Raw genomic sequence first — 23763 nt, forward strand, 5'->3', positions numbered from 1 at the left:
TATCTAAAGGTGAGTTTATACGCAAAATTCAACAAACAAAAAAGGAAGTTCAACTAATGCTTTTAGAGTGTACGGATGTTTCTTTAGTGAATGTATCACAATGATAAACTGTGGAGGTTTTCGCTTGTTGGCCTTCTTTAAATCTGGTGCCTTTTCACAAACGTGTTTTGTTAAAACTGTAGTGACTCACATTACATTAGTCATTTTACAATTTGATTCACATATTCAAATTAATTCTTAACTCCAAATTGCCATATTATGGCCCTTCAAACACGGTTAGAAATATTTGAATCAAGAGTATTTTCCACACGGAGCTATTTTTCCGACGGACCCACTAAAAACTGTCTTGCGTCGTACTAACAGGGAAGTGCATAGAAGTCGATGCGCCTTTTTTCAGCTGACTTTGCTTAAAACCTTGTAATTTGTGCTCTGGTGGTTTGTGCAACTTGCTATTACTTGACCCCAAAGCACGACATTGGCACCCAAAAGGAGACACCGAGGATCGTTGAAAATGCCCCGTAGAAAGGTAAGGCGGGTGTTTGCTGCAGACTTAGCCGTTAGGAGATACTGCACATCGGACATACAACAACATCACGTCATAGCTAATTTGAGCCAGCGAAGTGGTAAAATATAAAACCTGTGGGTAAACATTGTTTGTCTGTTAATATAAATATGGTTTCAAAATTTAGTTATCGGTTTTGTGTTTTGAATTTGACTGTAGATAGGTAACCGTAGAGTCACTCAACTGAACGGTGTGTTTTTAGCGAAAGGCTATGCTAGCTAATGTTATTGCTGAGTTGCAAGAATGGGGTTTGGTTCATAAAGTTTCGCCTCTCCGGTAAATAGAGTGAGAAGAGGTTAAAACTCTGGACTTTGTTAGTTTTGGTAGAAAGATTTTCACCATGAGGCGTAGTATGCGTTAGTGTAGACTAGAGTTGGTGTCTCTAACGGCAGCTCCAACTGATGAAAGGGAACAGGCTGTTCTTTGAGTGAGAGGATGGAACTGAGCGGCCGCACCAAAACAAGGCTCTGATTGGCCAGCATCAGTGGAAGGGTTGCGTTCATTGGTCGGACCATATCTAACCCAGCCTATTCCCCATTGTAATTGGTCGTATGTAAATGTGTTGTACGGCCTCTTGTTGTGAAGTTTTTAAATAAAATGTGCGCTAGTGGTTCACGCTGTGGTGCAATATTGCACTTGCCTTATGTTTCCTCTCCGTGCATGTAATGTCCATTACCTTATTTATGATTTGAATAAATCCTAAAGGATGAATACTTGACAAGAACTTAACAACCTGTATATTAAAAGTTACGCTTTTTTTTATCTGTAATGCAAATTTACTACATAAGTGTGCATAAAACAAAGCAAACCTACTCTTAGATTCACATTTTGACTGCTTGTCTTTGTCTTACATTTGTGATTATATCATATATGGAATGTATCTCTGTCACTGATTTCGGCGTATTATTTGGATCTCCTCAAACGGCTGTATTTTTATTATTGTCTCGCTTTATACATGTTAGTCTTATATCGGATGAACTTGTCAAAAATCAAATGCGGCAGATCAGTGGGAAAATAAACATGATGAAATCTTTAAAGGTGGTTTAAACTAGAAAGTACATATAGTTTTCAATGCAGAGTTTTATTACTTCCTCATTCGATGGAGATTTGGGGAGCCCCATAATATCACATAAAGGCAATTACTTTATTTCAGATTATGGAATGAGCCCAATATTTGTTCAATGCAAATTTCCTGAGCCCCCGTACCCCACCCCCACCCTGATTTTGGTTTCTAGTGGTGTAGGGTGAACCCTAATACGCCTCAGCACCATCCCATTCATCCCGTGCGCCAGGAAGCTACACAGCCTACGATTTGGATAAATTGAATGCCAGATGAGATGACCAAACATTCGTTGTTTAATTTCCTTAGTGAATCAATTGGCGCTCTTCACTCTTCTTAACATTTTGTTAATTTAACTGGAAACAAACTGGAAATTTACGCGGAAGGTCTACTCAGGATATGAGAAAAAAGCTGGTTCAATAGAAGATTTCAGAATCGTTTGTTGTTTTTGTTGTTTGTTGTTGTTTCTTGTTGTTTCTTGTTTTCCATTTTTTAAAGTGTTTATTGGCAAGTCAGTTGTGAAAATAGGGGGTACAGTTCCGAAGGAGATGTGGAGGAGGTGATGCTCCTCCCACAGTATGGGATCTTTGTTGAATTATCCGCTGGTAATAAAACAAAAACATTTTGTTGACTTAAGTCGGTCTGACAAAATTACGCCTACTGTTGTGAGGCTGTTCGGGTGAGTTTACAGAGTTTATTTAACTGGAGTTTTCATTATTTATGCTTTCAGAGGACAGCCGGCAGTAGCTCGGATGGGACGGAGGACTCGGATTTTTCCGCCGATCTCGAGCACACAGAAGCTTCCAAAAGCGTACACAGACGCAGCAGCACGCGCCTGACTCGTGCGTCACTGCGCCTCAGCCGAAGCTCTCAGGGTAAGCAATTTAAGTTTACTTTAAAAAACAATTTAATGTCAAGAAACGAATTTAAACAAATAGGTATGTTAGTGTGACATTAACTTTTTACACTTTACACGAGTAACTGAGAAAACTCTCCAAATAATTCATTGCGTGTACCTTTAAAAGGAATAGGCTATATGGCTATATTACAGCATCAGCATCAGTAGCCTATATGGTAACAATTAACCTAGTCCTTAAATAACAGCTGATGGCAATTGAAGAAAGGGTCCCGTTTAACGTTCCTTTTTTATTATAGTTGTCTTATTTTAAGTTCTATAAAATATTGATGATCTCTTTGTATTGCATATCAATATTACATTAAAGAATCTGATTTTGGTTAAATTATTTGCCATACACCTTGACAAATTGTGATATCTGTCTAGTTTTAAGGGATTATTGTTGATAAGAATAGCTTAACATGATATTGATATATTTAGCAATTACTATGACATTAGTCTAAATCAGAACTTGCTGGGAGCCTTTGCCAATCTTATATTTTTCTGTGAAGCTTACACTCAAAAGTTCCATCCATTTTATTATTGTACATTTTTGTCATTGTCTTTTTACCTATAGCACACTTAAGCGATCCTGCACATATGTCTTTAGGAATGTTATCGTCAAGCCAAGAATTTGCACATGAGATTTGATTTCATCTGTGTGTCATTTAAATGAATGAAGATGATTTCATTTATGGAGCAGAGTCTTCCAGCCCCCCACACTTCAACTGTTCTGCGGTGGCTCTTATATATTGGCAGCGTCAAAGCATGAATGGATTCAGACAGCCTGACCTTCCCCCACAACCGTCATACACACTCTCCTCCACCCCCTGTGTGACCTCTTTCTGTTGTGGCTGCCAGAGGGGGATTTACAGCAGAGAAAGAAGGGACAGCACTGTTTCCTCAGCTTTTTGTTTGCAAGGAGAGTTGGCCAGGCCCTCGTAGTCCATGAAGATTAGAAACAACATAGAGGTTAGTTTTATCCAGAAGACTAAAGCCGGAGGTTTAGTTTTTCTCTCTCTGGGCCAGGATTTTTCTCTTCAAAACCACTGAGGCCAATCTCAAGTAAATATACCTCTTTTTTTCCATTTTATTCCTGAAGCTACTCAGTTACAGACTGCTCTGGTTTAGACACTCCATATAGGATTTGACACTTGTTTTGTAAACTAAGATGTTTTTTAGGGGATTTTATTCATTCAGCTCGGATGAAGCCAACTATAACTTTTAAATTAAATTTTAAGATTTTCAGTTTACAGTGACATAAGACAAGTAACAGCAGTAAAATTGTCACAATTTTAATGCTGGAACTTGGAGATGTGACATTTTTATGCTTGGAAAATAACTGCAAGGAGTACATAAAGTTTAAAAAATGATTTTCTGTAAATCAACAACATGTTGACCAGTCTTTTCAACTCTCTACTGACAGCAATGATGTCATACTCTCAGCAGTTAAAGGTAAAACGTATTAAAGCAGTATTTATGTAAAATTAATGGCAGCTTAACAAAATGAATGTATAATAAATTCAATTAGAAGGAAGAAATTTTAAGCAACCGGAACTATAAAAGAAGTAATCTGAAGAAAATCTATCTGTAAGTGTGTTTATCTATTTTTTGTATTTAGATTCAGAATTAACATAATTGGTTAATCTATTGTGTCTTAGATAACTGCAACACATTGCGGAGCAGTTCTCCAACAGCAGGGAGTCCTGAAGAAAGCTTGGATTCAGCAGCAGAAACAGCAGCAGCAGTGGCAGCCTCTGTCTTCTCCTCTGGGCGCAGAATCACACGTAGCCAGCAGGGGGCATTAAACACCACATCCAAAAAATACCCACTGCGCCAGAGCAGGTCATCTGGATCGGATACTGAAGCAAATGGTAAGACCAATAGTGTGCATGTGCATAGTGTGCAATTTGATTCATACAGTGCCCAAAGAATGCTTTCAAGACTTTCTTTATCAAGTGAGGACTGTTATTTATGCATTAGAGGAATTGGTAGTAAAAGGGAGGAGGATGAAAAGAGGTAGGGAGAAAAGTAAAAAGAGCAGATAAGTCAAGTGACAGGCTGAGGGGAAATAGAGTGAAGAAAACTGAATGGCTTAGGGAAAGAAAGGCTTTATTATATGAGGTGCAGAGGAAGAGGAGGAGGAGGGAAGGAGGGGAGCCTATCTGCATGTTTCATTCATTCATTAAGATGCTGCTCAGCTGATGTCATGAGCCCTGCCAGTGAACGCAGTGTGTTCCTGATTATAAAGAAGACAAATATGTCTTAGCACAGAACCTGAACTTGTGTTTTGTCATTCAAATGAACTGTGTGCAATAAATCTTCATATTCATACCTCTTATAAAACTGTATATTTATAAAACTTTCATTGAGCTGTTTGCTTTGACAGAGTCCCATTTATTTGAGCAGATGCCCACCTGCTTTTGCAGTTAGCCTTCTTTACAGTTCACTTCCTTGAGACTTGTTTTTCATTGGTTCAGGGTTGGAGGTGGAAGCTTGAGCCTCCAATTTTGATCCTTCGATGGGATATGATTTGTTTTGCCCTAATCCCTCTAACCATTTATTTCCCAGAATTATCTGTTGTGGCTGCAGTGACCTGTTTGGTTTAGGTCACTTAGGGTTTATTTCAATCTTATTTAGGCTATTTAGCTTTCTCATCAGTACAAACCTATGCATTAATTATTTCTCTTTGACTTACTCTGACTTACAACATTGAATCCTAAAAATCCTTTTCATACAAAAAAATATTACATTCATCACTGGCATAACAACCATTATAAAAAATAATCATTGTCCAGATGCAGAATCATTTTGTTGAATTACACTTTATCACAGATGGCTTTTATTTGGCAGAATCAGACCACACCCCCTCCAGCAGAGGGGCTAGAATTCCTGTCATAGTTTGATGTTGATGTTTTAGAATATCTTATTCTTAACTTCCAACCGAACCCTTTACAGTTTTTGGATTAGTTAAGCATTTATGCTTAGATATCCAGGACTTCTCCCACTCATCTGAAATTATGGAATTGGCCTCCAATTCCCACTTATTTTTCACATCTAATGTATGATCAGTATAAATATGTATATAAATAGAATACAGTGATTTTTGATTCTATATGATTACCCAGTCTATTACCTTTCAAAATTAAATTTAGATGGTGCTCCAACCCTTTTGTAACCACAGATAATGTTAAATTTTAAAGTGTCTAAATAGATACTGAGATGCAATACCGTTGTGGATCTGGTGCTGTGAGAAAGTCCTGAAATTTGGTCCTTCAAATATCATAATCAGACTCTTTTCTGCCCATCTGGTAAAGCCCCTGGCCAATTTTGCTGGCAGGAAATCCCCAGTCATTAGAATTTGAGTTGCTCTTTTTAGGGACAGTGGTAAATTCAGTGTTCTTCCTACTTTCATTGATTTTCTTGAATTCCTTCCATGTCTTATTCTTTAAAAGACAAGGTCAATTGGTAAATTTGGTATGGAGCCCTGTTATTAATACACCAATATGTTCTAATATCTGCTCTGATCCATGGTACAAATATTTTGAACACTGAAATCTAGTACTAATTTCTAAAATAAGGTAACAGTAAGCCACCCTTGTCCTTTGGCACACTGCAAACTTTGAGCGTCATCCTTGGCTTTTTATCCTGCCAAATAAATTTGGAAATGAGACAACCCGAAAATGTAAAGGCAGATATGGGGACTGTAACACGAACAGCACCAAAGAGAAATAACAGCCTCAGCAGCACGCTCGTTCTGATAGTTTCTGTTTTACCTCTTAAAGACAAAAGAAGTAACTCTGACCTTTTTTGATCTGAGAGATAGTTATTCATAGGCAGTCTTGCATAATTAAGAACAGTTATTTTTCAGAGTAAAATCCAAATACTTAAAGCCTAATCTAAATGTCATATTTTTGCCTTACTGTTTGGGCCTGTAAATATCAATGCTTCAGAATTCCCATCTTTGATCCTATACCTTGATACTCATAATTATTCAACATTGCATAACATTGGATTTTGGATAACCATCTAAACAACATGGGCCTTGTTCCTTTGCTTTCTCTTGTAACCACTGTGTTTTTCAAGAAAGTTAGACGTAACATTCAAATGGTAAAAGGAGTAATGTTTATGTCTAGCACAACATCAATAACAAGCTTGCCTGTAACTTATATTGCCCAGTGAAACAAGAAAAATCAGCAAGGATATGCTCTGCTGACAAACTCTTATTCACTTGCCAGCCACTTTAAGCTGAAACACAGATCATCTGCTGCAGTAACATCAGTCTTTCCTATTGGATTTCTTTATAGGCAGCTGTTGCTGTAGGGGTTACCTGCATCTGTTACAGTCTTCAGATATTTAGTTTAAGACTGATGTGTGGCAGTATAGTGACTTGGATAGAAAAAGTTGCATAGCTTTGAATATAGGCATATACCCTATACACTGATAAACACTGACTTCCAATAGCATGTACCTTTTCACATTAATGGCACGTCTGTAAATGCTTTTGTATGTTACTGTATCTATGTGTAAACCTAGTGTTACGCACTGTTGAAGTTATTCACTCTGCCCTTGTGTCTAAATTTTGCTCAACAGATCAGAAGCAGGCAGCAGACCGTGATGAGACCCCTCCTCGCACCCCAACTGGTAACGCCCCATCTTCAGAGTCAGACATAGAGGTCTCAAGTCCCAGCAATGACCACGTGTCTTCCAGCAACGATATAGTAGTTTCACAAGAGGAGGATGAGAGATTAGCCAAAGAACTGTCGCTCAAAGAGGCTGCTGCTCACGATCTTTCCCATCGGCCCAAAAGACGGCGTTTCCACGAAAGCTACAACTTCAATATGAAGTGTCCCACGCCTGGGTGCAACTCATTGGGTGAGGGCAAAAACACTGCACTGACACCAACCTTTTAGTCGAGGTTGTTAGATTTATATGTTTTGTTGATAATATAAGATTATTCTTCTTTCTGCTCCTTTTGATTCAAACTTGAAGATTTTTGTTGGATTTAAATTGTTTTGTTTGGTTACTGAATGCAATAAACTACTAAATAAAAGCAAAAAAAAAAAAGTTCCCTTGATGACTTTTGATGTAATATTGTGACACCATAAAATAGAGTATCTGTTTTCTTTTTTTAGGTCATCTAACAGGAAGGCATGAGAGACATTTCTCCATATCAGGTTGTCCTCTATACCACAACCTCTCGGCTGATGAATGCAAGGTACACATACACAAATGAACTGAAATATAACAGCAGGGGTTCTCTCTGTTGTCCTACAGTATCTCTTTTTTAACCATTCTATATCTTAAATTCATGTTTTCAAGCTGTAAAACTTCTGTGAACATGGAGCTGGTTGCTGAAATGTTTGTCTTGGGGGGGTTGGCTCTGAGTCATTTGGTGTTAGACAGTGTTGATGTTTTGTTAGGGCAAAGCATCTACACGCGACAAACAGACCGAGGAAAGGACGCTGTCACATCGCCAGGATGAGAACAGACACTCCACAAGAAACCAGGTAATACAACAGCGCACACACATTGATACAGAAAAGCAAGTATGTCAGACAGGCTCAGCACATGATAACAGATGCAAAGACAACTAAAACAGACACAAATGCACATTCATACACATACTGTATTTCTGTAAGGGAGCAAACTTCAAGGAATACTTGCTGTTTTTTCATCTGAATTTGGTGAGTTAATCCAAGAACAGGTGGTGACCCTTTTATTTTCACAAATCCAATCTAAACTTAAAACAAAAAGTAAGGCACTTTGTGTTTGGTACATTATTTCTTTGTTGTAACAATGCTTCTTTGTAATGAATCTTATAATGTTGGAAAGCCTGTTTATTACCCTTTTAAATGGTGCCATATTTGTAAGGATCATGCATTTGTGGGATGAGCAGCAGAGCTGAGTATGTGGGTTGTGCCCAAGAAAAATGTGCCAAATCTTCTCTGCCAATGCCAGACAGCTTATTTTGCTGTTACTATTGACTCTTGTTTTGAGCTTTTGGTACCCCCAGGTGCTGCCAATAACGTGCCTGATTGGCAGCACCTGTGAGCATGTGCCCTGCTACAGTGGTCAGTAGATGTCTGCTTCAAGAATCGGCATGCCACGTTTGATTGATCTGGATAGGGCCCGTCGGTTGGGCAACTTCAAGCTGGTGTTCCGCAAAAGCAAGTTGCGGCATTGTTTGGAATGAACCCTAGTACCATCTCCAAACTGAAGGCCAAGTTCCATATAACGGGGAATGTCAGAGACAAGCCGCGAAGTGGGCGTCCCAAGAAGACAACACCCCAAGAATACTTTTTTCTCACCCTGTCAGCAAGAACTCTATCCTCCAAGATGACAACACTCGCCCCCACAGAGCAGGGTTTATCAGAGACTACCTCCAGAATTTCAAAGTGGAGAGGATGGAATGGCCTGCCAGCAGTCTTGACCTTAACCCCATTGAACACTTGTGGGATCAGCTTGGGTGTGCTGTTCGTGCCAGAGTGACCAACACAACCACGTTGGCTGACTTGCGACAAATGCTGGTTGAAGAATGGGATGCCATCCCACAGCAGTGTGTGACCAGGCTGGTGACCAGCATGAGGAGGAAGTGCCAGGCTGTTGTGGCTGTGTATGGTTCTTCCACACTACTGAGGCTCCTGTTCGTTCAATGAATAAATGGTTAAATTGTCAATATGTCTTGTTTCTTCAAACTTCAATCATCCAATCCACCAAACACCCAACAAGAGTCAATAGCAGAATCAGCTGTTTGGCATTGGCAGAGAAGATTTGGCACATTTTTCTTGGGCACAACCCACATACTCAGCTCTGCTGCTCATCCCACAAATGCATGATCCTTACAAATGTGGCACCATTTTAAAGGGTAATAAAGAGGCTTTCCAAAGGTATAAAATTTATTGCCAAGAAGCATTGTTACAACAAAGAAATAATGTACCAAACACAAATTGCCTTACTTTTTGTTTAAAGTTTACTTCATCATGAACTGAAAGTGTGCATAGTACAGGTACATCTCAAAAAAATTAGAATATCATGAAAAATTTCTATATTTTTTTGTCGCTCATTTCAGATAGTGAAACTCATATGTTATAGACTCATGACACATAGAGTGAAATATTTCAAGCCTTTATTTTTTGAAATGTTGTGTGATGATTATGGCTTACAGATAATGAAAACCCAAAATTCAGTGTCTCAGAAAATTAGAATATTGTGAAAAAGTTCAATATTAGAAAGTCATGGTGTCACACCCTAATCAGCAAATTAACTCAAAACGCCTTCAAAGGTTTCCTGAGTCTTTAAATGGTCTCTCAGTCTGGGTCAGTAGGCTACACAATCGTGTGGAAGACTGCAGACTTGACAGATGTCCAGAGGACAGTCATTGACACCCTCCACAAGGAGGGTTAGCCACAAAAGGTCATTGCTAAAGAAGCTGGTTGTTCACAGAGTGCTGTATCCAAGCAAAGTCATAGAAAGTTGAGTGGAAGGAAGAAGTGTGATAGGAAAAGGTGCACCAGCATAAGGGATAACTGCGGCCTTGAGAGGATTGTCAAGCAAAATCCATTCAAGAATTTGGGGGAGCTTCACAAGGAGTGGACTGAGGCTGGAGTCAATGCATCAAGAGCCATTACGCACAGACAAATCCTAGACATGGGCTACAAATGTGGCATTCCTCGTGTCAAGCCACTCCTGAACCAGAGACAGCGTCAGCAGCGTCTTACCTGGGCGGTGGAGAAAAAGAACTGGACTGTTGCTCAGTGGTCCAAAGTCCTCTTTTCAGATGAAAGTAAATTTTGCATATCATTTGGAAATCAAAGTCCCAGAGTCTGGAGGAAGAGTGGAGAGGCACAGAATCCACGTTGCTTGAAGTCCAGAAGTTTCCACAGTCAGTGATGATTTAGGCTGCCATGGCATCTGCTGGTGTTGGTCCACTATGTTTTCTGAAGTCCAAAGTCAATGCAGCCATCTACCAGGACATTTTAGAGCACTTCATGCTTCCTTCTGCTGACAAGCTTTATGGAGATGCTGATTTCATTTTCCAGCAGGACTTGGCACCTGCCCACACTGCCAAAGGTACCAAAAGCTGGTTCAATGACCATGGTGTTACTGTGCTTGATTGGCCAGCAAACTGGTCTGACCTGAACCCCATAGAAAATCTATGAGGTATTGTCAAGAGGAAGATGAGAGACACCAGACCCAACAATGCAGATGACCTGAAGGCTGCTATCAAAGCAACCTGGGCTTCCATTACACCTGAGGAGTGCCACAGGCTGATCGCCTCCATGCCATGCCCCATTGATGCAGTAATTCATGTAAAAGGAGGCCCAACCAAGTATTGAGTGCATAGAAATGAACATACTTTTCAGAAGTCTGACATTTCTGTTTAAAATATCCTTTTTTTATTGATCTTATGTAATATTCTAATTTTCTGAGACACTGAATTTTGGGTTTTCATTATCTGTAAGCCATAATCATCAACATTTCAGGAAATAAAGGCTTGAAATATTTCACTCTATGTGTCATGAGTCAGTATAATATGGGTTTCACTTTCTGAAATGAGCGACAAAATAAATTGAAATTTTTCATGATATTCTAATTTGTTGAGATGTACCTGTACAAGGGTCCCCACTTTTTCTCCCTCTAGGGAACTAAAAAGTACACCTGATTTTGTTTTATTTATGTTATCATATGCATACAGTGCCATTAAAAAAGTATTTGCCCCCTTTTCTGATTCCTCAGTTTTTTTGCATATTTATCACACTTAAATGTTTCAGATCATCAGACCAATTTTTATATTTCACAAAGACAACCAAAGTAAATACAAAATGCAGTGTCTGAATGATTATTTAATTTTTTAAGGGGTGAAAAAAAAATCCAAACCTATCTGGCTGCCTATCTGGCCCTACTGGCTCCCTTTCTATCTGAAGGGGAGCTAGTAGATATTGTCCTTCTCTTGATACATCCATGGTTGTTATCCATAATCCATTCCATAATTGTTTCTTGTTTGTTGTTTTCTCCTTTGAGGAACAAAAGGCCACTACAACCACATAGAGCATTTCTGTTGTAGTGTGAATGACACTCTTTGATTTGGTTGACCATATAACATGGACAGCTGATGAAATCAGCCAAAACATCAGACAAAGAAAGATACAGAGAAATGGTAGGAGGCAGGGTGAGAGAAGTGCTGTGTGCATTAAGAGAGGAGAGGTAAACCAAAGATAATGGAATAACCAAGGACAATGGTCTCATTATTAAATTTATTATTATTATTGCACATTACAGTTAAAGAACACATCCACTTGCCAAAGACAAATTTTTACAAATGAAAGTGCAAAATGTCTTTTTTTTGTGTTGTCTCAGGCCCCTACGGAGCGGCAACTGCGCTACAAAGAGAAGGTGACAGAGCTGAGGAAGAAGAGGAACTCTGGCCTTAGTAAGGAGCAGAAAGACAAGTACATGGTAAGTTGATCTTAAAGAAAAATATATGCCATCTCAGCGATCTTCTTCACATCCTTCAATCCTCGCCTGTATTTATAGGAGCACCGTCAGAGCCATGGAGCTAGTAGGGAGCCGCTGCTAGAGAACATCACCAGTGACTACGACCTCGAGCTGTTCAGGAAAGCGCAGGCACGTGCCTCGGAGGACCTTGTAAGAGAGAAAACTCATCATCACCTCCCTCCCCTTACTGTGTCTCCTCCCCTTTGTTTTCAGTGTCCCCCTTTTCTGCATTATTCCTCTTCTTCTCTGTTTCAGTCAGCAAACTCTCCTCAGCAGCCACAGGAGGAGTCAGTGATATTTTTGGTAGTTTGGAGCGTCACTTCCTGTTATTTGTGTTTGCTGTTTTCTCCCAGCTCTGTTCTTTTTTGACCCATTCATATGAGATACCATTGACACTGATTCAGGCTTACTTTCAACAATTACATACTGTGGAGGGTTTTGTGAGTTGTAGTTACTGCATTAAAAGACAAGACCCCTTGTTTGTGGAAGTGTGCTGGTTTTCATGCAAATCTTATCTGTTTGACCCTGAAAAGATCTCAGAAGTTTATAAAAAAGATTATATATTCTCATCTTCATATTGGATCTTCTAATTATTCATCATCCTATATTTTCTTTTGCATCTTTGAATGGTTAAATGTTAGAAATCTTTCGTGCATGTTTGCCTCCGCTGAGGATTTTCATAGTGTACTCTTCGGTTTAACTGATCTTTTTCTTTGAATAATCTTTGTTCTTCTCCTCTCTCCCCTCTGCTTGCTTGCCCTTCCCTCCTGTCCTTTGTGCACCATTTTCTCTTTTTCCTTCCTTTCCCCATCTCCCTTTCCTCCTTACTTGTACAGGAGAAGCTTCGTCTAGCTGGCCAGGTGTCAGAGGGAAGCAACATGATAAAGACCATCGTGTTTGGTCGCTACGAACTTGACACGTGGTATCATTCTCCATACCCAGAGGAATACGCCCGCCTCGGACGGCTGTACATGTGCGAGTTCTGCCTCAAGTATATGAAAAGCCAAACCATCCTGCGCAGGCACATGGTGAGAATCAGTGTAAAAAGGAGGAATTGTTCACATCACCTTGACATAAATGCAGAGAACAGAACGCCTCAGCCCCCAATTTGAACTAGTTTGTGCCATTACTGTGTTTTTACAATTTTACAAAAATTACAACATTCTGATGATTAATAAGTGGATTAAGATTATCAGCGGATGTTTGATGGAATCATAAAGGACTTTACAGACATATGATAAAAACCAAAGTGCACTTCTCACTATCTTATCAGTCTACAGATATGGGTACTCCCAGAATGGATGCAAGCCTGCTTCAGCACCCATCTGCCTTTGAAAATTTGGCAGTAGCTTAGCACTGGGCCCTCACTTTTGGTGAAGATGCACTTTAAAATTTGACATGGTTACATTATACAGGTGCATCTCAAAAGTTTGGATGTCATGAAAAAGTTCATTTTTTCTGTAATCTTAATTTAAAAAGTGTTACTTCCTTTTATTCTAGATTAACACAAAGTGAAATATACCAAAGTTGTTCTTTTATTTCAATCTTGATTTCTACACCTATAGCTCATGAAAAAATTATCTATAATGTTGGATTATTGTGGAAAAATCCACTGTCTTTTCAGTTATTTCAGTACCGAAAAGAGCTTAGATCAGCTTATCTGCTCAAAACACCTGCACAGGTTTCTGAAGCATTTTTTCTTTCACTTTGGTTCAGTACACACAACCACATTTATGGTAAAGAACACACTAGAATACTTGCCTTGAAGACAATCATTCACACCCACCACAAGGAGGGTAAGCCAAAGAAGGCCATTGCTGAAAGGGCAGGCTGTCCTCAGAGATGGTATAAAAGAATTTTCTTGGAAATTTGACTGGAAGGGAAAAGGTGCACAAGAGACATGGGTGAGCTCAGACTACAGAGGATTGTCAAACAATACATATTCAAGAACTAAGGGGAGTTTCACAAGGACTGAACTGTGATCGGTGTCAGTTTATCAAGAGCCACTACACACAGACAGACAAGGTAAGTTGGTTTGAGGTGCTGTCCTATGTGAGCTAAGGAGAAAAAGAACTAGACTGTTGCTCAGTGGACCCAAGTCCTTTTTTTTAGGTCCTAGAGTCCAGAGGAAGATCAGAGAGGTCCAGTGTGCTTTATCAAGTCCAGAGTCAACACAGCTGTGTACTAGGAGATTTAAAGCCCCTCATGCTTGCATCTGCTGAGAAGCTTTATGGAGATACTGATTTCCTTTTCCAGCAGGACTTGGCACCTGCCCACAAGGAAGCTGGAACTACCAGAAACTGGTTTACTGACCATGGTTTTTCTGTGCTTTATTGGTTAGACAACTGGTCTGACATGAACCCTGTAAAAAAATCTCTGGGGTATTGTCAAAAGGAAGATGAGAGACACCAGACTCAGCATTTCAGATGATATGTAGATATGAAGTGTATGATACACTGGACTGTTTGAAATTGTGTTCTTCATCAGTTGTCCTGTTCTTCTATTTGGCCGACATTTGAATAAGAGAAGAAAAATGTCCAATCACTGAAGCTCAGGTCAGTCAGCCTCAAAGGCAGAATAGACAGTCACATGCAATGAATCCCAGACTACTGACTTAGTTCAGACTATTAGCTTACTATTCAGTGCCTAAGGCCATTCATGGTTTTATTCACAGATAATGAAGACTCAATTTAGATAGACTGTATCTACCTTTGACCTTCTGATGCACTTCACACCGTTGTTATCTGCAGTGAGCAAAAAGAAACCTTCCAAACTCCTGAATGGTTTGAAATTTTAACTCATAAAGAACAACAACATACAAATCTGTCCATAAGGATAAGAGTTCAAAAATGCACTGTAGGTTTTGAAGCTTTGGTGTTTTTTTATGTTATTTCTGCTTTTGATTACTTGAGTCCCCCATTATTCCCTGACTCCAAACAACAAATATCTATTAAACCTAAACAAGAGTTTTTTCATGGTTCAATGACCACAATAAAGCTAGCCCTATAGAAACTAACCTACTTCTATGTGTTGCATGAAGGCCAAGTGTGTGTGGAAACACCCTCCAGGTGACGAGATCTACAGGAAGGCAAACATCTCTGTCTTTGAGGTGGATGGAAAAAAGAACAAGGTAAGAGGACTGCTTAGCTTTTTCTCCTCAGTTTACCCCAGATAGTCCATCAATCACTGGACCTCTTACAAGGAATGTTGTAATGTTTCTAGGGATGGGGATAGAAACTGGTTCTGTATTTTTCTAATTCCCGGAAATCAGTAATGTTTTAGCTTATCGACACTGCTATCATGTCTCACAGGCTCCATGACGTAATGTAATTTTAAGATACAACTGCCATAAAAACATACATCAATTCTTTCATGGGGAACAAAAACTAAAAGCTACTCAGTATTGTGCATCACATTAAACTAGAATGTGGGAGACTCTGCCTGTGCTGGGAGTAATAGGCGCTCATATCACTCTCTTCAGCTTCTTCAGGACAGTTTTCTTCTTCAGCTTTTAATTGTATTAAAACTCGACAAGTATTCTTTAGCAACCTTCAAGTTCATTGTCTTTGACTGGCTAGGAATTAAATAAAACAGTAGTGATTGGTTTCTGACATTTCTTATAAAACTATCTTGTGCTTGTCAGCTGTGTTACCTGTAAGCCTAAATGGATTTAACTGTCAATGGTCTTTCCTACAGATCTACTGCCAGAACTTGTGTCTGCTTGCAAAACTCTTTCTGGACCACAAGACTCTGTACTACGATGTCGAGCCTTTCCTCTTCTATGTCATGACTGAAGCTGACAACACGGGGTGCCACCTGGTGGGATACTTTTCCAAGGTACAGTGGGAGCATGAAAACTTGTGAATAAATAGTAAACCATCCAGGGTGTCTCATCCCATGATAATATGCACAAATGTACAGTAGTGTGATATGCCCATGGGATATGATGTAATGATGAATTCTTTGTAAACCTCCTCCAAGTTTGTGGTTCCGTTTAACCAGTGAGGGTGGCGGTATGTGACAGAAGTAAACAGGGGAATCGAAGAGGCCGAAAGGGAAAAAAAGCAAAGATCTGATCAGATTTATGGATTTATTTTCTTCCTGCAGGAGAAGAACTCTTTCCTGAATTACAACGTGTCCTGCATCCTGACCATGCCACAGTACATGAGGCAGGGCTACGGCAAGATGCTCATAGACTTCAGTGAGTAGAGACACTCTGTTCAGGTGTTCCTCCCTGTGTCATTGTGTGTCTGTGCTTTTCTCTCACACCCACCAAAAGCTTCATAAAAGCACAACTGCGACAGATTCATGAGGTTTTGTGCAAGATATCTCTGCATCATCATTTCTTTTTTTCTCAGTGGGATAAAGGAGTTCTGTTATAGGTGAATACAAATCCTGCTCTTTTCTCTCTATAAGGTTACCTGTTGTCTAAGGTGGAGGAGAAAGTGGGTTCACCTGAGCGTCCCCTGTCTGACCTGGGCCTTATCAGCTACAGAAGTTACTGGAAGGAGGTGCTGCTCCGTTACCTGAACAACTTCCAGGGCAAAGAGATCTCCATCAAAGGTCAGAATTGGATTAAACTTAGTTTCCGACAATAGATTTCAGATCCTGAGATACTGTTGACATAGTGAGTCATAGGAGGAATAAAGTGTTATACAAACACCAAGGAAGGAGCCTCAAAGCCAGCCGGAGTTTTTGAAACACTGTGTGTGTTTATGTGTTATAACTGTGGACTTTTTAGAGCTGAGAGAGGTTTTTCTACTTCTTTATTTTTTGTTTGTCTTTATCCCAGGGCAAAGCTGCACTGCTGTGCTAAAAACAAGAACAAGACTGAGAGTTTACAGTATAGCAATGGCAGCCATTGGTTAAAGATTTTGATTTTTCAAAGCTTTGGTTAAAAAAAGTTTGTTACCATTGATCATTTAACCCATCAGCGATTGTTTTGTTTAACATGTGGTTTTAAAACTTCAATCGTATTAGGCACTATTGTCCTATTTGCTATAAGATGAACTAACTTCAAATTATTTATTATTATTTATTTAATTACTTATTATTTTGATATAAGGAATTCATGAATGCAAATAAATCCTCTTGTAACCTCAGTCTGCATTCAATAGGGTTTTCAGTCTGCCGATTTGTTATGATATGCAAAACTGTACAATGATGTTTTCATCAAAGTGGTTGTTATTATTGTTATTACATTGAAAAAGAAGATAACACAGCAATGATGTATCTGTTAAAAGGAGGAAACAATCAGTTTACAATTCACTTGTATAAAAGCTAGGTACATGTTGATAATGGTCCACCCATACTGGTTTTAAAACCACTCTTAGGCTTAGCTATAAGGAGGCATATCTATTTTGTGAAGTTAAACTGTGGCGTGTACCAAATGCATTTGTAGGCAATTACCTCCAACTCTAAACCTAACTGAACTTAAACCTAATACCTGTTCATGAGCTTGAAAAATATTAGCATGTTGATACACAAAACAAAGATGGTGAGTGTAACAACCACAATACCTGTATCCAAGCAAATCCCAGCAGCTACAACAAGAATTTTAGCATGGTATATCTTTAACCTACATTATTATGATCACAGGCAGCCGTAATGCCATATGCTGACCTCCTCTTGTTCTGCTGTTGTTTTTACAGAAATCAGTCAGGAGACGGCAGTGAACCCGGTGGATATCGTCAGCACACTTCAATCCCTTCAGATGCTCAAATACTGGAAGGGAAAGCACCTGGTGTTGAAGAGACAGGTAGAAACCAAAACAGTACATTTAAAAGTCTAAACTGATATTTTGGGGGTAAATAGCGCTTCTTATACATTCTTGCTTTATTCATCTGGTAGCTTGTTTGTTATTAGTGAAGAAAATCACATATAGGCTTTAATGTATAATCTAGTATATCCAACAAAGGTGCATTTTGTTTCTGTAGGACCTTATTGATGAGTGGAAGGCGAAGGAGACCAAACGTGGCAACGGAAAGACTATTGACCCCACAGCCTTAAAATGGACACCGCCCAAAGGGTCATAAAGGAAACCATTCACAATTCCAAAAAACGAAAATACACAAACACACAGTTCCTGCTCCACATACTGGTATGCTCACTGAAACTGAGCCTAAACCCTCACACATACTCTTTTACAAAAACACACTCAACAGCTATGGCAGTCAGTCACTTACAGACATGGTACTCTGGATTCAGCAGTCACGCAAACAGTTTGTTTGATAAACTTAAATCCAACAAATCACTGGATGGTAGGACCCTTCTAAAATACAGAAAAGTTTCTCTGATCATGATTAAAAATGATGAGAAACTTTAGCCAATTTGTAAGAATCTGAACACATAGAGATGGCTTCATGAAATGTACAAACTTTGAATTCCATTTTCGTAAAATAAAAACAACTGAATAGCTCATTACTGATAAAAAAAATCAGCTTTGTGTTAAGAAGTGGACGTAAATTTGAAACCCATAGATGCGAGATATTTAATTAGTTAAAAAAAACAACAATAAAATGAAAGTTCTCCACTAAAGCTTTAATTTTAAAACCTATTTCTTTTCCTTTTCTTTTCTTTTTTTTTTTTTTTTTTACAACAGTTGATTTTTTTCATGTTTCATTAAAGGTATGCTGAATTCAGACTGCCTTTGTGAATTTCCCCATTTCACTTCTATTTCATGATGTAACCTGTCCTGACAGCAGTGTAGTCACCTATTGCTTATGTTTGATCAGTCTATATTCCAACTCCTCAAGCTCACAACTGCCCCAATCATTGCTGTTTAACAGCAACTTCTGTCCTTGAGACAATGGATTGGTATTAAGCAATTAAGTGATGCATTTTGTCGGTCACAGGCCATCTTGCTAACAAAATTTGGAGGGCATCTCCTGCCAAGGAAAGTCATCTAATATTACTAATTTAATAAACTTAAATAAACAGATTCTATTCATTCTATTCATTTCTACGTTTAAAACATAGAGCAGTGCAAGCAAACACTTTTAGACACAGATAGTGGCTGTTTGAACCCAGAGTAACATTTTTCATGCAGCAAACAATCACATTAAATGTGTCCTGTAATAAAACCATCACACCTGTCAGGTTTGTAGACAGGAAGCTATAGCTGCCATTGGCTATGTTAGTGCAGTTTTATGTCATCGAGGAAACAATCCAATGGGATGTTTTTGTTAACCGGTCAGTCCTTTCACCTCTTTTTAACCTCAAATTTCATGGAGGCTACACAATTTATAATCCACACTTACACTCTGAACAGAAAAGGTTTGTGGGAGTCTAAGCTTTAAGGATAGTATAAGCTTAAATGTTGCTGGTTTTTCATTGTCTTTTTAGTATTTTGTGAAAGTTCTCAATGTTTTCAAGTTTTTCTACCTCTAAGGTTTACCACTGTTTTAAAGTTAAATATTCTCATTTAAGCTTCATTATTTTCCCCTTTGTATTGTCTGTGTTAACATGTGAATGTTTGTGGCTGTTTGAGTGTTTTCTACTAGATTTTTATACAGTTTATTTAAAAACTAAAATCTTACCTGCGTAGAAAAGAAAAGACAAAGTCAGATAGAGGAATGTTTATTCTATAGGACTGCGTCTATTATTCATATGAATATCTATCTAAAAATTTTATGTAGATTTGAATGTCTAGAAGCTCTTGGAAGGAACAGGTGGGAGAATCAAAGCCACCCCAACATAAATACAACAACACCGCAAAAGTCATTTACATTTCAGAGGCTTGTCTCTCTTAATCAGAAGTGACATGAACCAATGAAAGCGTGTCACTTAAGCACATTGTCACTCCATGTTACCACAACAGCAGCTACAGAAAGTAATGCACAACTTTCTGTGGGAGCGTGTTTGGCATCATTTTTGTACTATTTATATTCTTTACAGCCCACTGTATTTGATTGTGAACTGATTTTGTTTTATTGACAATCTACATATTTATTGATTAGATCAACATATGATTTTGTAAACAGCTATGAGATTTTTAATAGAGACATTTGTTTTGTAAAATATACAAAGTCACCTTTTGTGAGAGTGAGAAGATACCACTGTCAGGTCTGTCTGATGAAAAGTAAGCTACAGCTAGCATTTGATTAGCTTAACATAGCATAAAGACTTCAAAAACAGCTAGCCTGGGTCCAGGACACCACCATACGTACAGCTAGTTTTTTTACTTACTACTAAGTTAGTATATATGTTAAGTGGTGTTTTTAAAGCAGCAGTGGGTTTTTGCTGGTTTCTAAAATAAGCTGACATTAATACTGGTGCCGCCTTATGACCCTCAAGCAAACAAGAATATCAGACATACAAAGAATAAAGACATACAATTTCTCTTTAGTGATTTCCAGTGTCTGAGACCTTTAGAAACAGATTATACATTCAAATATTCAACATGAGTTTTACTGTTAAAAGAAGGCAGGATTGAATGTATGTTAAAAAATACTCTCAGAAGTACCAACCTATATTGATAAAAAAAAAAATATCAGTTCTTCTACTCTGCCTACTGGGGGTCACCAAAACTATCCATCAAAAATAGCAGAAGATGTCCTTATAGGAGCTTTAATATTCTCTTGTAGGTGTGTCTTGTTACCTTATGACAATGCCAGCTTGGCTGTTTTACACTGTTTCCAGTTTTATGCTGTGATAAGATATAATTTGTTAAAAAGAAAAAAAAAAGTTTATTCCTAAAACTGTCAAACTTTTTAAACAATGTGCATGAAATAAGACAGCAGCTGGCTGTGAAACTGGAGGTGTGCTGACAACAATGTCACATTGAATCAGCTGTTTCCTTTTTTCACAATGCTTGTATTGTTTTCTAGATTTTGTATCTCAGTTTCATCTGTCGAGGAATGTTTTCCTTTGCTGCCTTCAGTTCTATTTGTTGCAGAAATGTTGCCTTTGTATTCTGTGATATTGAGGATGTTCTTTGTGTCTTGTCTCATTTTTAAAAATGTTTTCTTCCTAACATCAGTTGATTTTTTTTTTATCTGTGTCTTATATTTTTACTAATCCTGTGGTTTGTGTTTCTGTCTTTGGGGTTACCATGACTGACTCTAGGAGTTGCTTCACTAATGGCCAGTTTCCAAATCAATACAAACAGGCCGTGCATTTTACAAGACTGCATCTACCCTTTTAGCAACTTTTCACAATAAAGCTGTGAAATTTGTTTCTGACAGAAACCTCATCACGACTCTTGTGAGCATTCTCAAGTGCATTAACAGGAAGGTGTGCTTTCTTTACAAAAAAAGTGTTCAGTAGAAAAATCCATTCTTAGAAAAAAAGTAGATTATTTTCCATTCATGGCTGGACCAATTTAGTTTAGATACCACATACATAGTCGTGATACAGTGGGAAAGAACTGCTTGGTATTTTAAAATAAAAAAATACCATTATGGATGAAACTAAAGGACCTTAATACTTTTTATTTACTCCCTTTTCCTGTGATACAGATACATTTGAATGCTTTCTCAATCTCAGCTAATTCTTATAATTTTGAAAGCTGTTTTTTTAAGTTAGTTTCTCAAGATCTTGAGAATACTGCTGAAATCAAGCCATTTTCATCTGAAAAATACAGTCATTTCACCAAACAAGATAAGTTAGATGAATAAAGACTTGGGAAAACTAAAATCTGCTTATTAAAACAAAGGAAAATCAAATTTATTTATGTGTGTTATCTAAGGGCTTCTGTCACTTACATACAGGGTAATAGAGAAAATATATTCTATTCTCAGAACAGCAGAAACGGGACCTGTTTTTAACTTTTCCTTAACAGGAAAACAATTTTTAAACTTACTAGTTATCCTTGAATGTGTAAAATACCCCAATCCATTATTTTATAGAGTCTCAAGGTGTTTGTCTTTCCTTAAATATGAATCTTTACATTTGGAAAGTCTTTGGCTCTTGAAGCCTATTATTATTTCCCTTATTTGTTTTTCCTCCTGTGTCAATGTTTTTTCTTCCATGCCAGTGGCAGCTATAGATTGGCAGCTTCAGAGCAACTTGTTTGGTTTTAATCCAAGCAGTGTCAGTTCATTAGAGAAGCCAGACACGTACCATCACTTTCCATAGACCACCAGTGAGCTTCACCACTTCAGCGCATCATGCTTTCCTCTTTAAACTACGCAATCTAAACAGCAAAACACAAAAGTAGCGTGACATCAATATGTAGCTCAGTTGTGCTTTTGTACTCGCTTCTCCCCTTTCCTTCCTATTCAATAAATGCAAATGATGAAACATGGTGAGATATGTCCTTGTCTTCTTTTTGCATTTGATGTTTTCCCTGGCAACTGTACAATAGTGATGATCAAAGACATTTAAAAGAAGTTTATATAAGATAAAAAAAAAAAGAAGTTAGTCCACACATCCCTGGGTGTATTAGCTATGGTACCATCTCTGTAACATCATGTTTGTACTTGTACATGACTCATTTTCAATAGAAAGCCTCCTTTAAGACCTTGGAGATGTGTTCACACCATGAAGACGTGAATTTATGTTTTACTACTGCACAGATGCCAATCTGTGCCCCTTTTAAAAGGTATGGTTTCGGCATCATTTGTCCTTTATATAGTATAATGTCTTAAAACAACTTAAAAGAAATATTTGAACTGAAAACATTAAAAGCCCACTCCCTCTGTTCTTCTCATCTGGTAATGGGCTGGTTCAGCTGCAGCATTAGCAGGTTTCTGAAGGGACAGCTCAGGACTGACAGTCCTTTTCAGTCCCAGTTCTCCACTTGGGCTGGTCCAGGGTTTGTGGGGTGACTAATATTAAATATGACTGTGTGAATGTGTGTATGTGAGTGTATGTGCCTGTGTGGGTGATCTACAGCTCTGCAGCTTTGAGCTAATGTTTTGCCATTTCTTTGTAATGTTTTATAACTGATGTTTTAATTGTGACCTGCCAAGGGACTACAGATGTAAATTTGCTTTAAGCTAACTCTGGTACAACGCATCAAATGGAAACATTTATGTTTATTTATTGTACATGGTCCCTTTACAAATAAATAAACAAATAAAAAAATGAATGGAAAAGGAAAGAGCCAATCAAGTCACCATCATTAAAAATTACCTTATTTGCCCATTACCTTAACTATTAGATCATCGTGATGACTTCATGTATTCGAAGGGGTAGTGAGGCAGAAGGTGGGAATAGGATACCCCCCTATGGAGACTAGACACTGATGGAGGTGTGGCTTAAAGGAAGAGAGTAAGGTATGAGAAAAAGACCTGTGAGAATCTGGACTAGATGTGGATGAACTGAATCTGGGTTGGAGGAGACTGTGAAAGAGAGGATGACAGATTTAAAATATGACAGGTGCATGATGATTGGTTAAACAGGATTGTGGCAGAATCTGGTTAGCTTAGAATTTAAGAGAGTAATTGCCCATAATCAGCTGATCAGCAGAGCAGGAGGAGAGAAAGAATGGATAAAGGGAGAGATATTAACGCGTGGTGACTAATGAATGATGAGTAGAAATGCTCCTCCTGCTTGAGCTTGTGCTGAGCTTCCATTTTCTGCCCCTTATGTGTAAAAAAAAATCTGTTGGCAAAAAAAAAAAAAAGCTGCCAGTTTCTACTAGATCTATGTCCTCATTTGGTATCTTTAAAAATACTCTGTAGTCTTACTTTGAGGTTGAATGCTGTTGCTTTCAATAATGCTTTCACTTTACCCTTTTATGATTTATTTATGATGACTTATTTAGATCCACTCATTCTTTACATTGATTGTACAGGCCACTTC

General features: G+C 38.3%; 1 protein-coding gene across 4 annotated transcripts; it reads left to right on the forward strand.

Annotated features, from left to right (window-relative positions):
* The first annotated feature begins 355 nt into the window (after positions 1 to 355).
* Positions 356 to 22256, forward strand: LOC121529376 (histone acetyltransferase KAT7-like). 4 transcript variants are annotated; one of them, XM_041817168.1, is made up of 16 exons: positions 356 to 526; positions 2353 to 2497; positions 4179 to 4391; positions 7111 to 7392; positions 7653 to 7735; positions 7941 to 8027; positions 11878 to 11976; positions 12055 to 12165; positions 12271 to 12318; positions 12852 to 13043; positions 15056 to 15145; positions 15712 to 15852; positions 16123 to 16216; positions 16432 to 16578; positions 17667 to 17773; positions 17952 to 22256. In XM_041817168.1, exons 1-16 carry the CDS (start codon positions 512 to 514, stop codon positions 18048 to 18050), a joined length of 1953 nt encoding a protein of 650 aa, XP_041673102.1. In that variant the 5' UTR covers positions 356 to 511; the 3' UTR covers positions 18051 to 22256. The 4 variants fall into 4 exon arrangements, with proteins under 4 accessions (XP_041673102.1, XP_041673101.1, XP_041673103.1 ...); XM_041817167.1 differs by having other exon boundaries at positions 12055 to 12318; XM_041817169.1 differs by lacking the exon at positions 12271 to 12318.
* Positions 22257 to 23763: the final 1507 nt, after the last annotated feature.

Source organism: Cheilinus undulatus, linkage group 21 (genome assembly GCF_018320785.1).
Source record: "Cheilinus undulatus linkage group 21, ASM1832078v1, whole genome shotgun sequence".
In the NCBI taxonomy this organism is placed as follows: Eukaryota; Metazoa; Chordata; class Actinopteri; order Labriformes; family Labridae; genus Cheilinus; species Cheilinus undulatus.

Excerpts from the sequence above, each read along its gene's own strand:
- LOC121529376 (XM_041817167.1), top strand. Across the intron at positions 7,393-7,652 it reads GCCTGGGTGCAACTCATTGG|GTCATCTAACAGGAAGGCAT; the intron begins GTGAGGGCAAAA and ends TTCTTTTTTTAG. Across the intron at positions 15,853-16,122 it reads TGGTGGGATACTTTTCCAAG|GAGAAGAACTCTTTCCTGAA; the intron begins GTACAGTGGGAG and ends TTCTTCCTGCAG.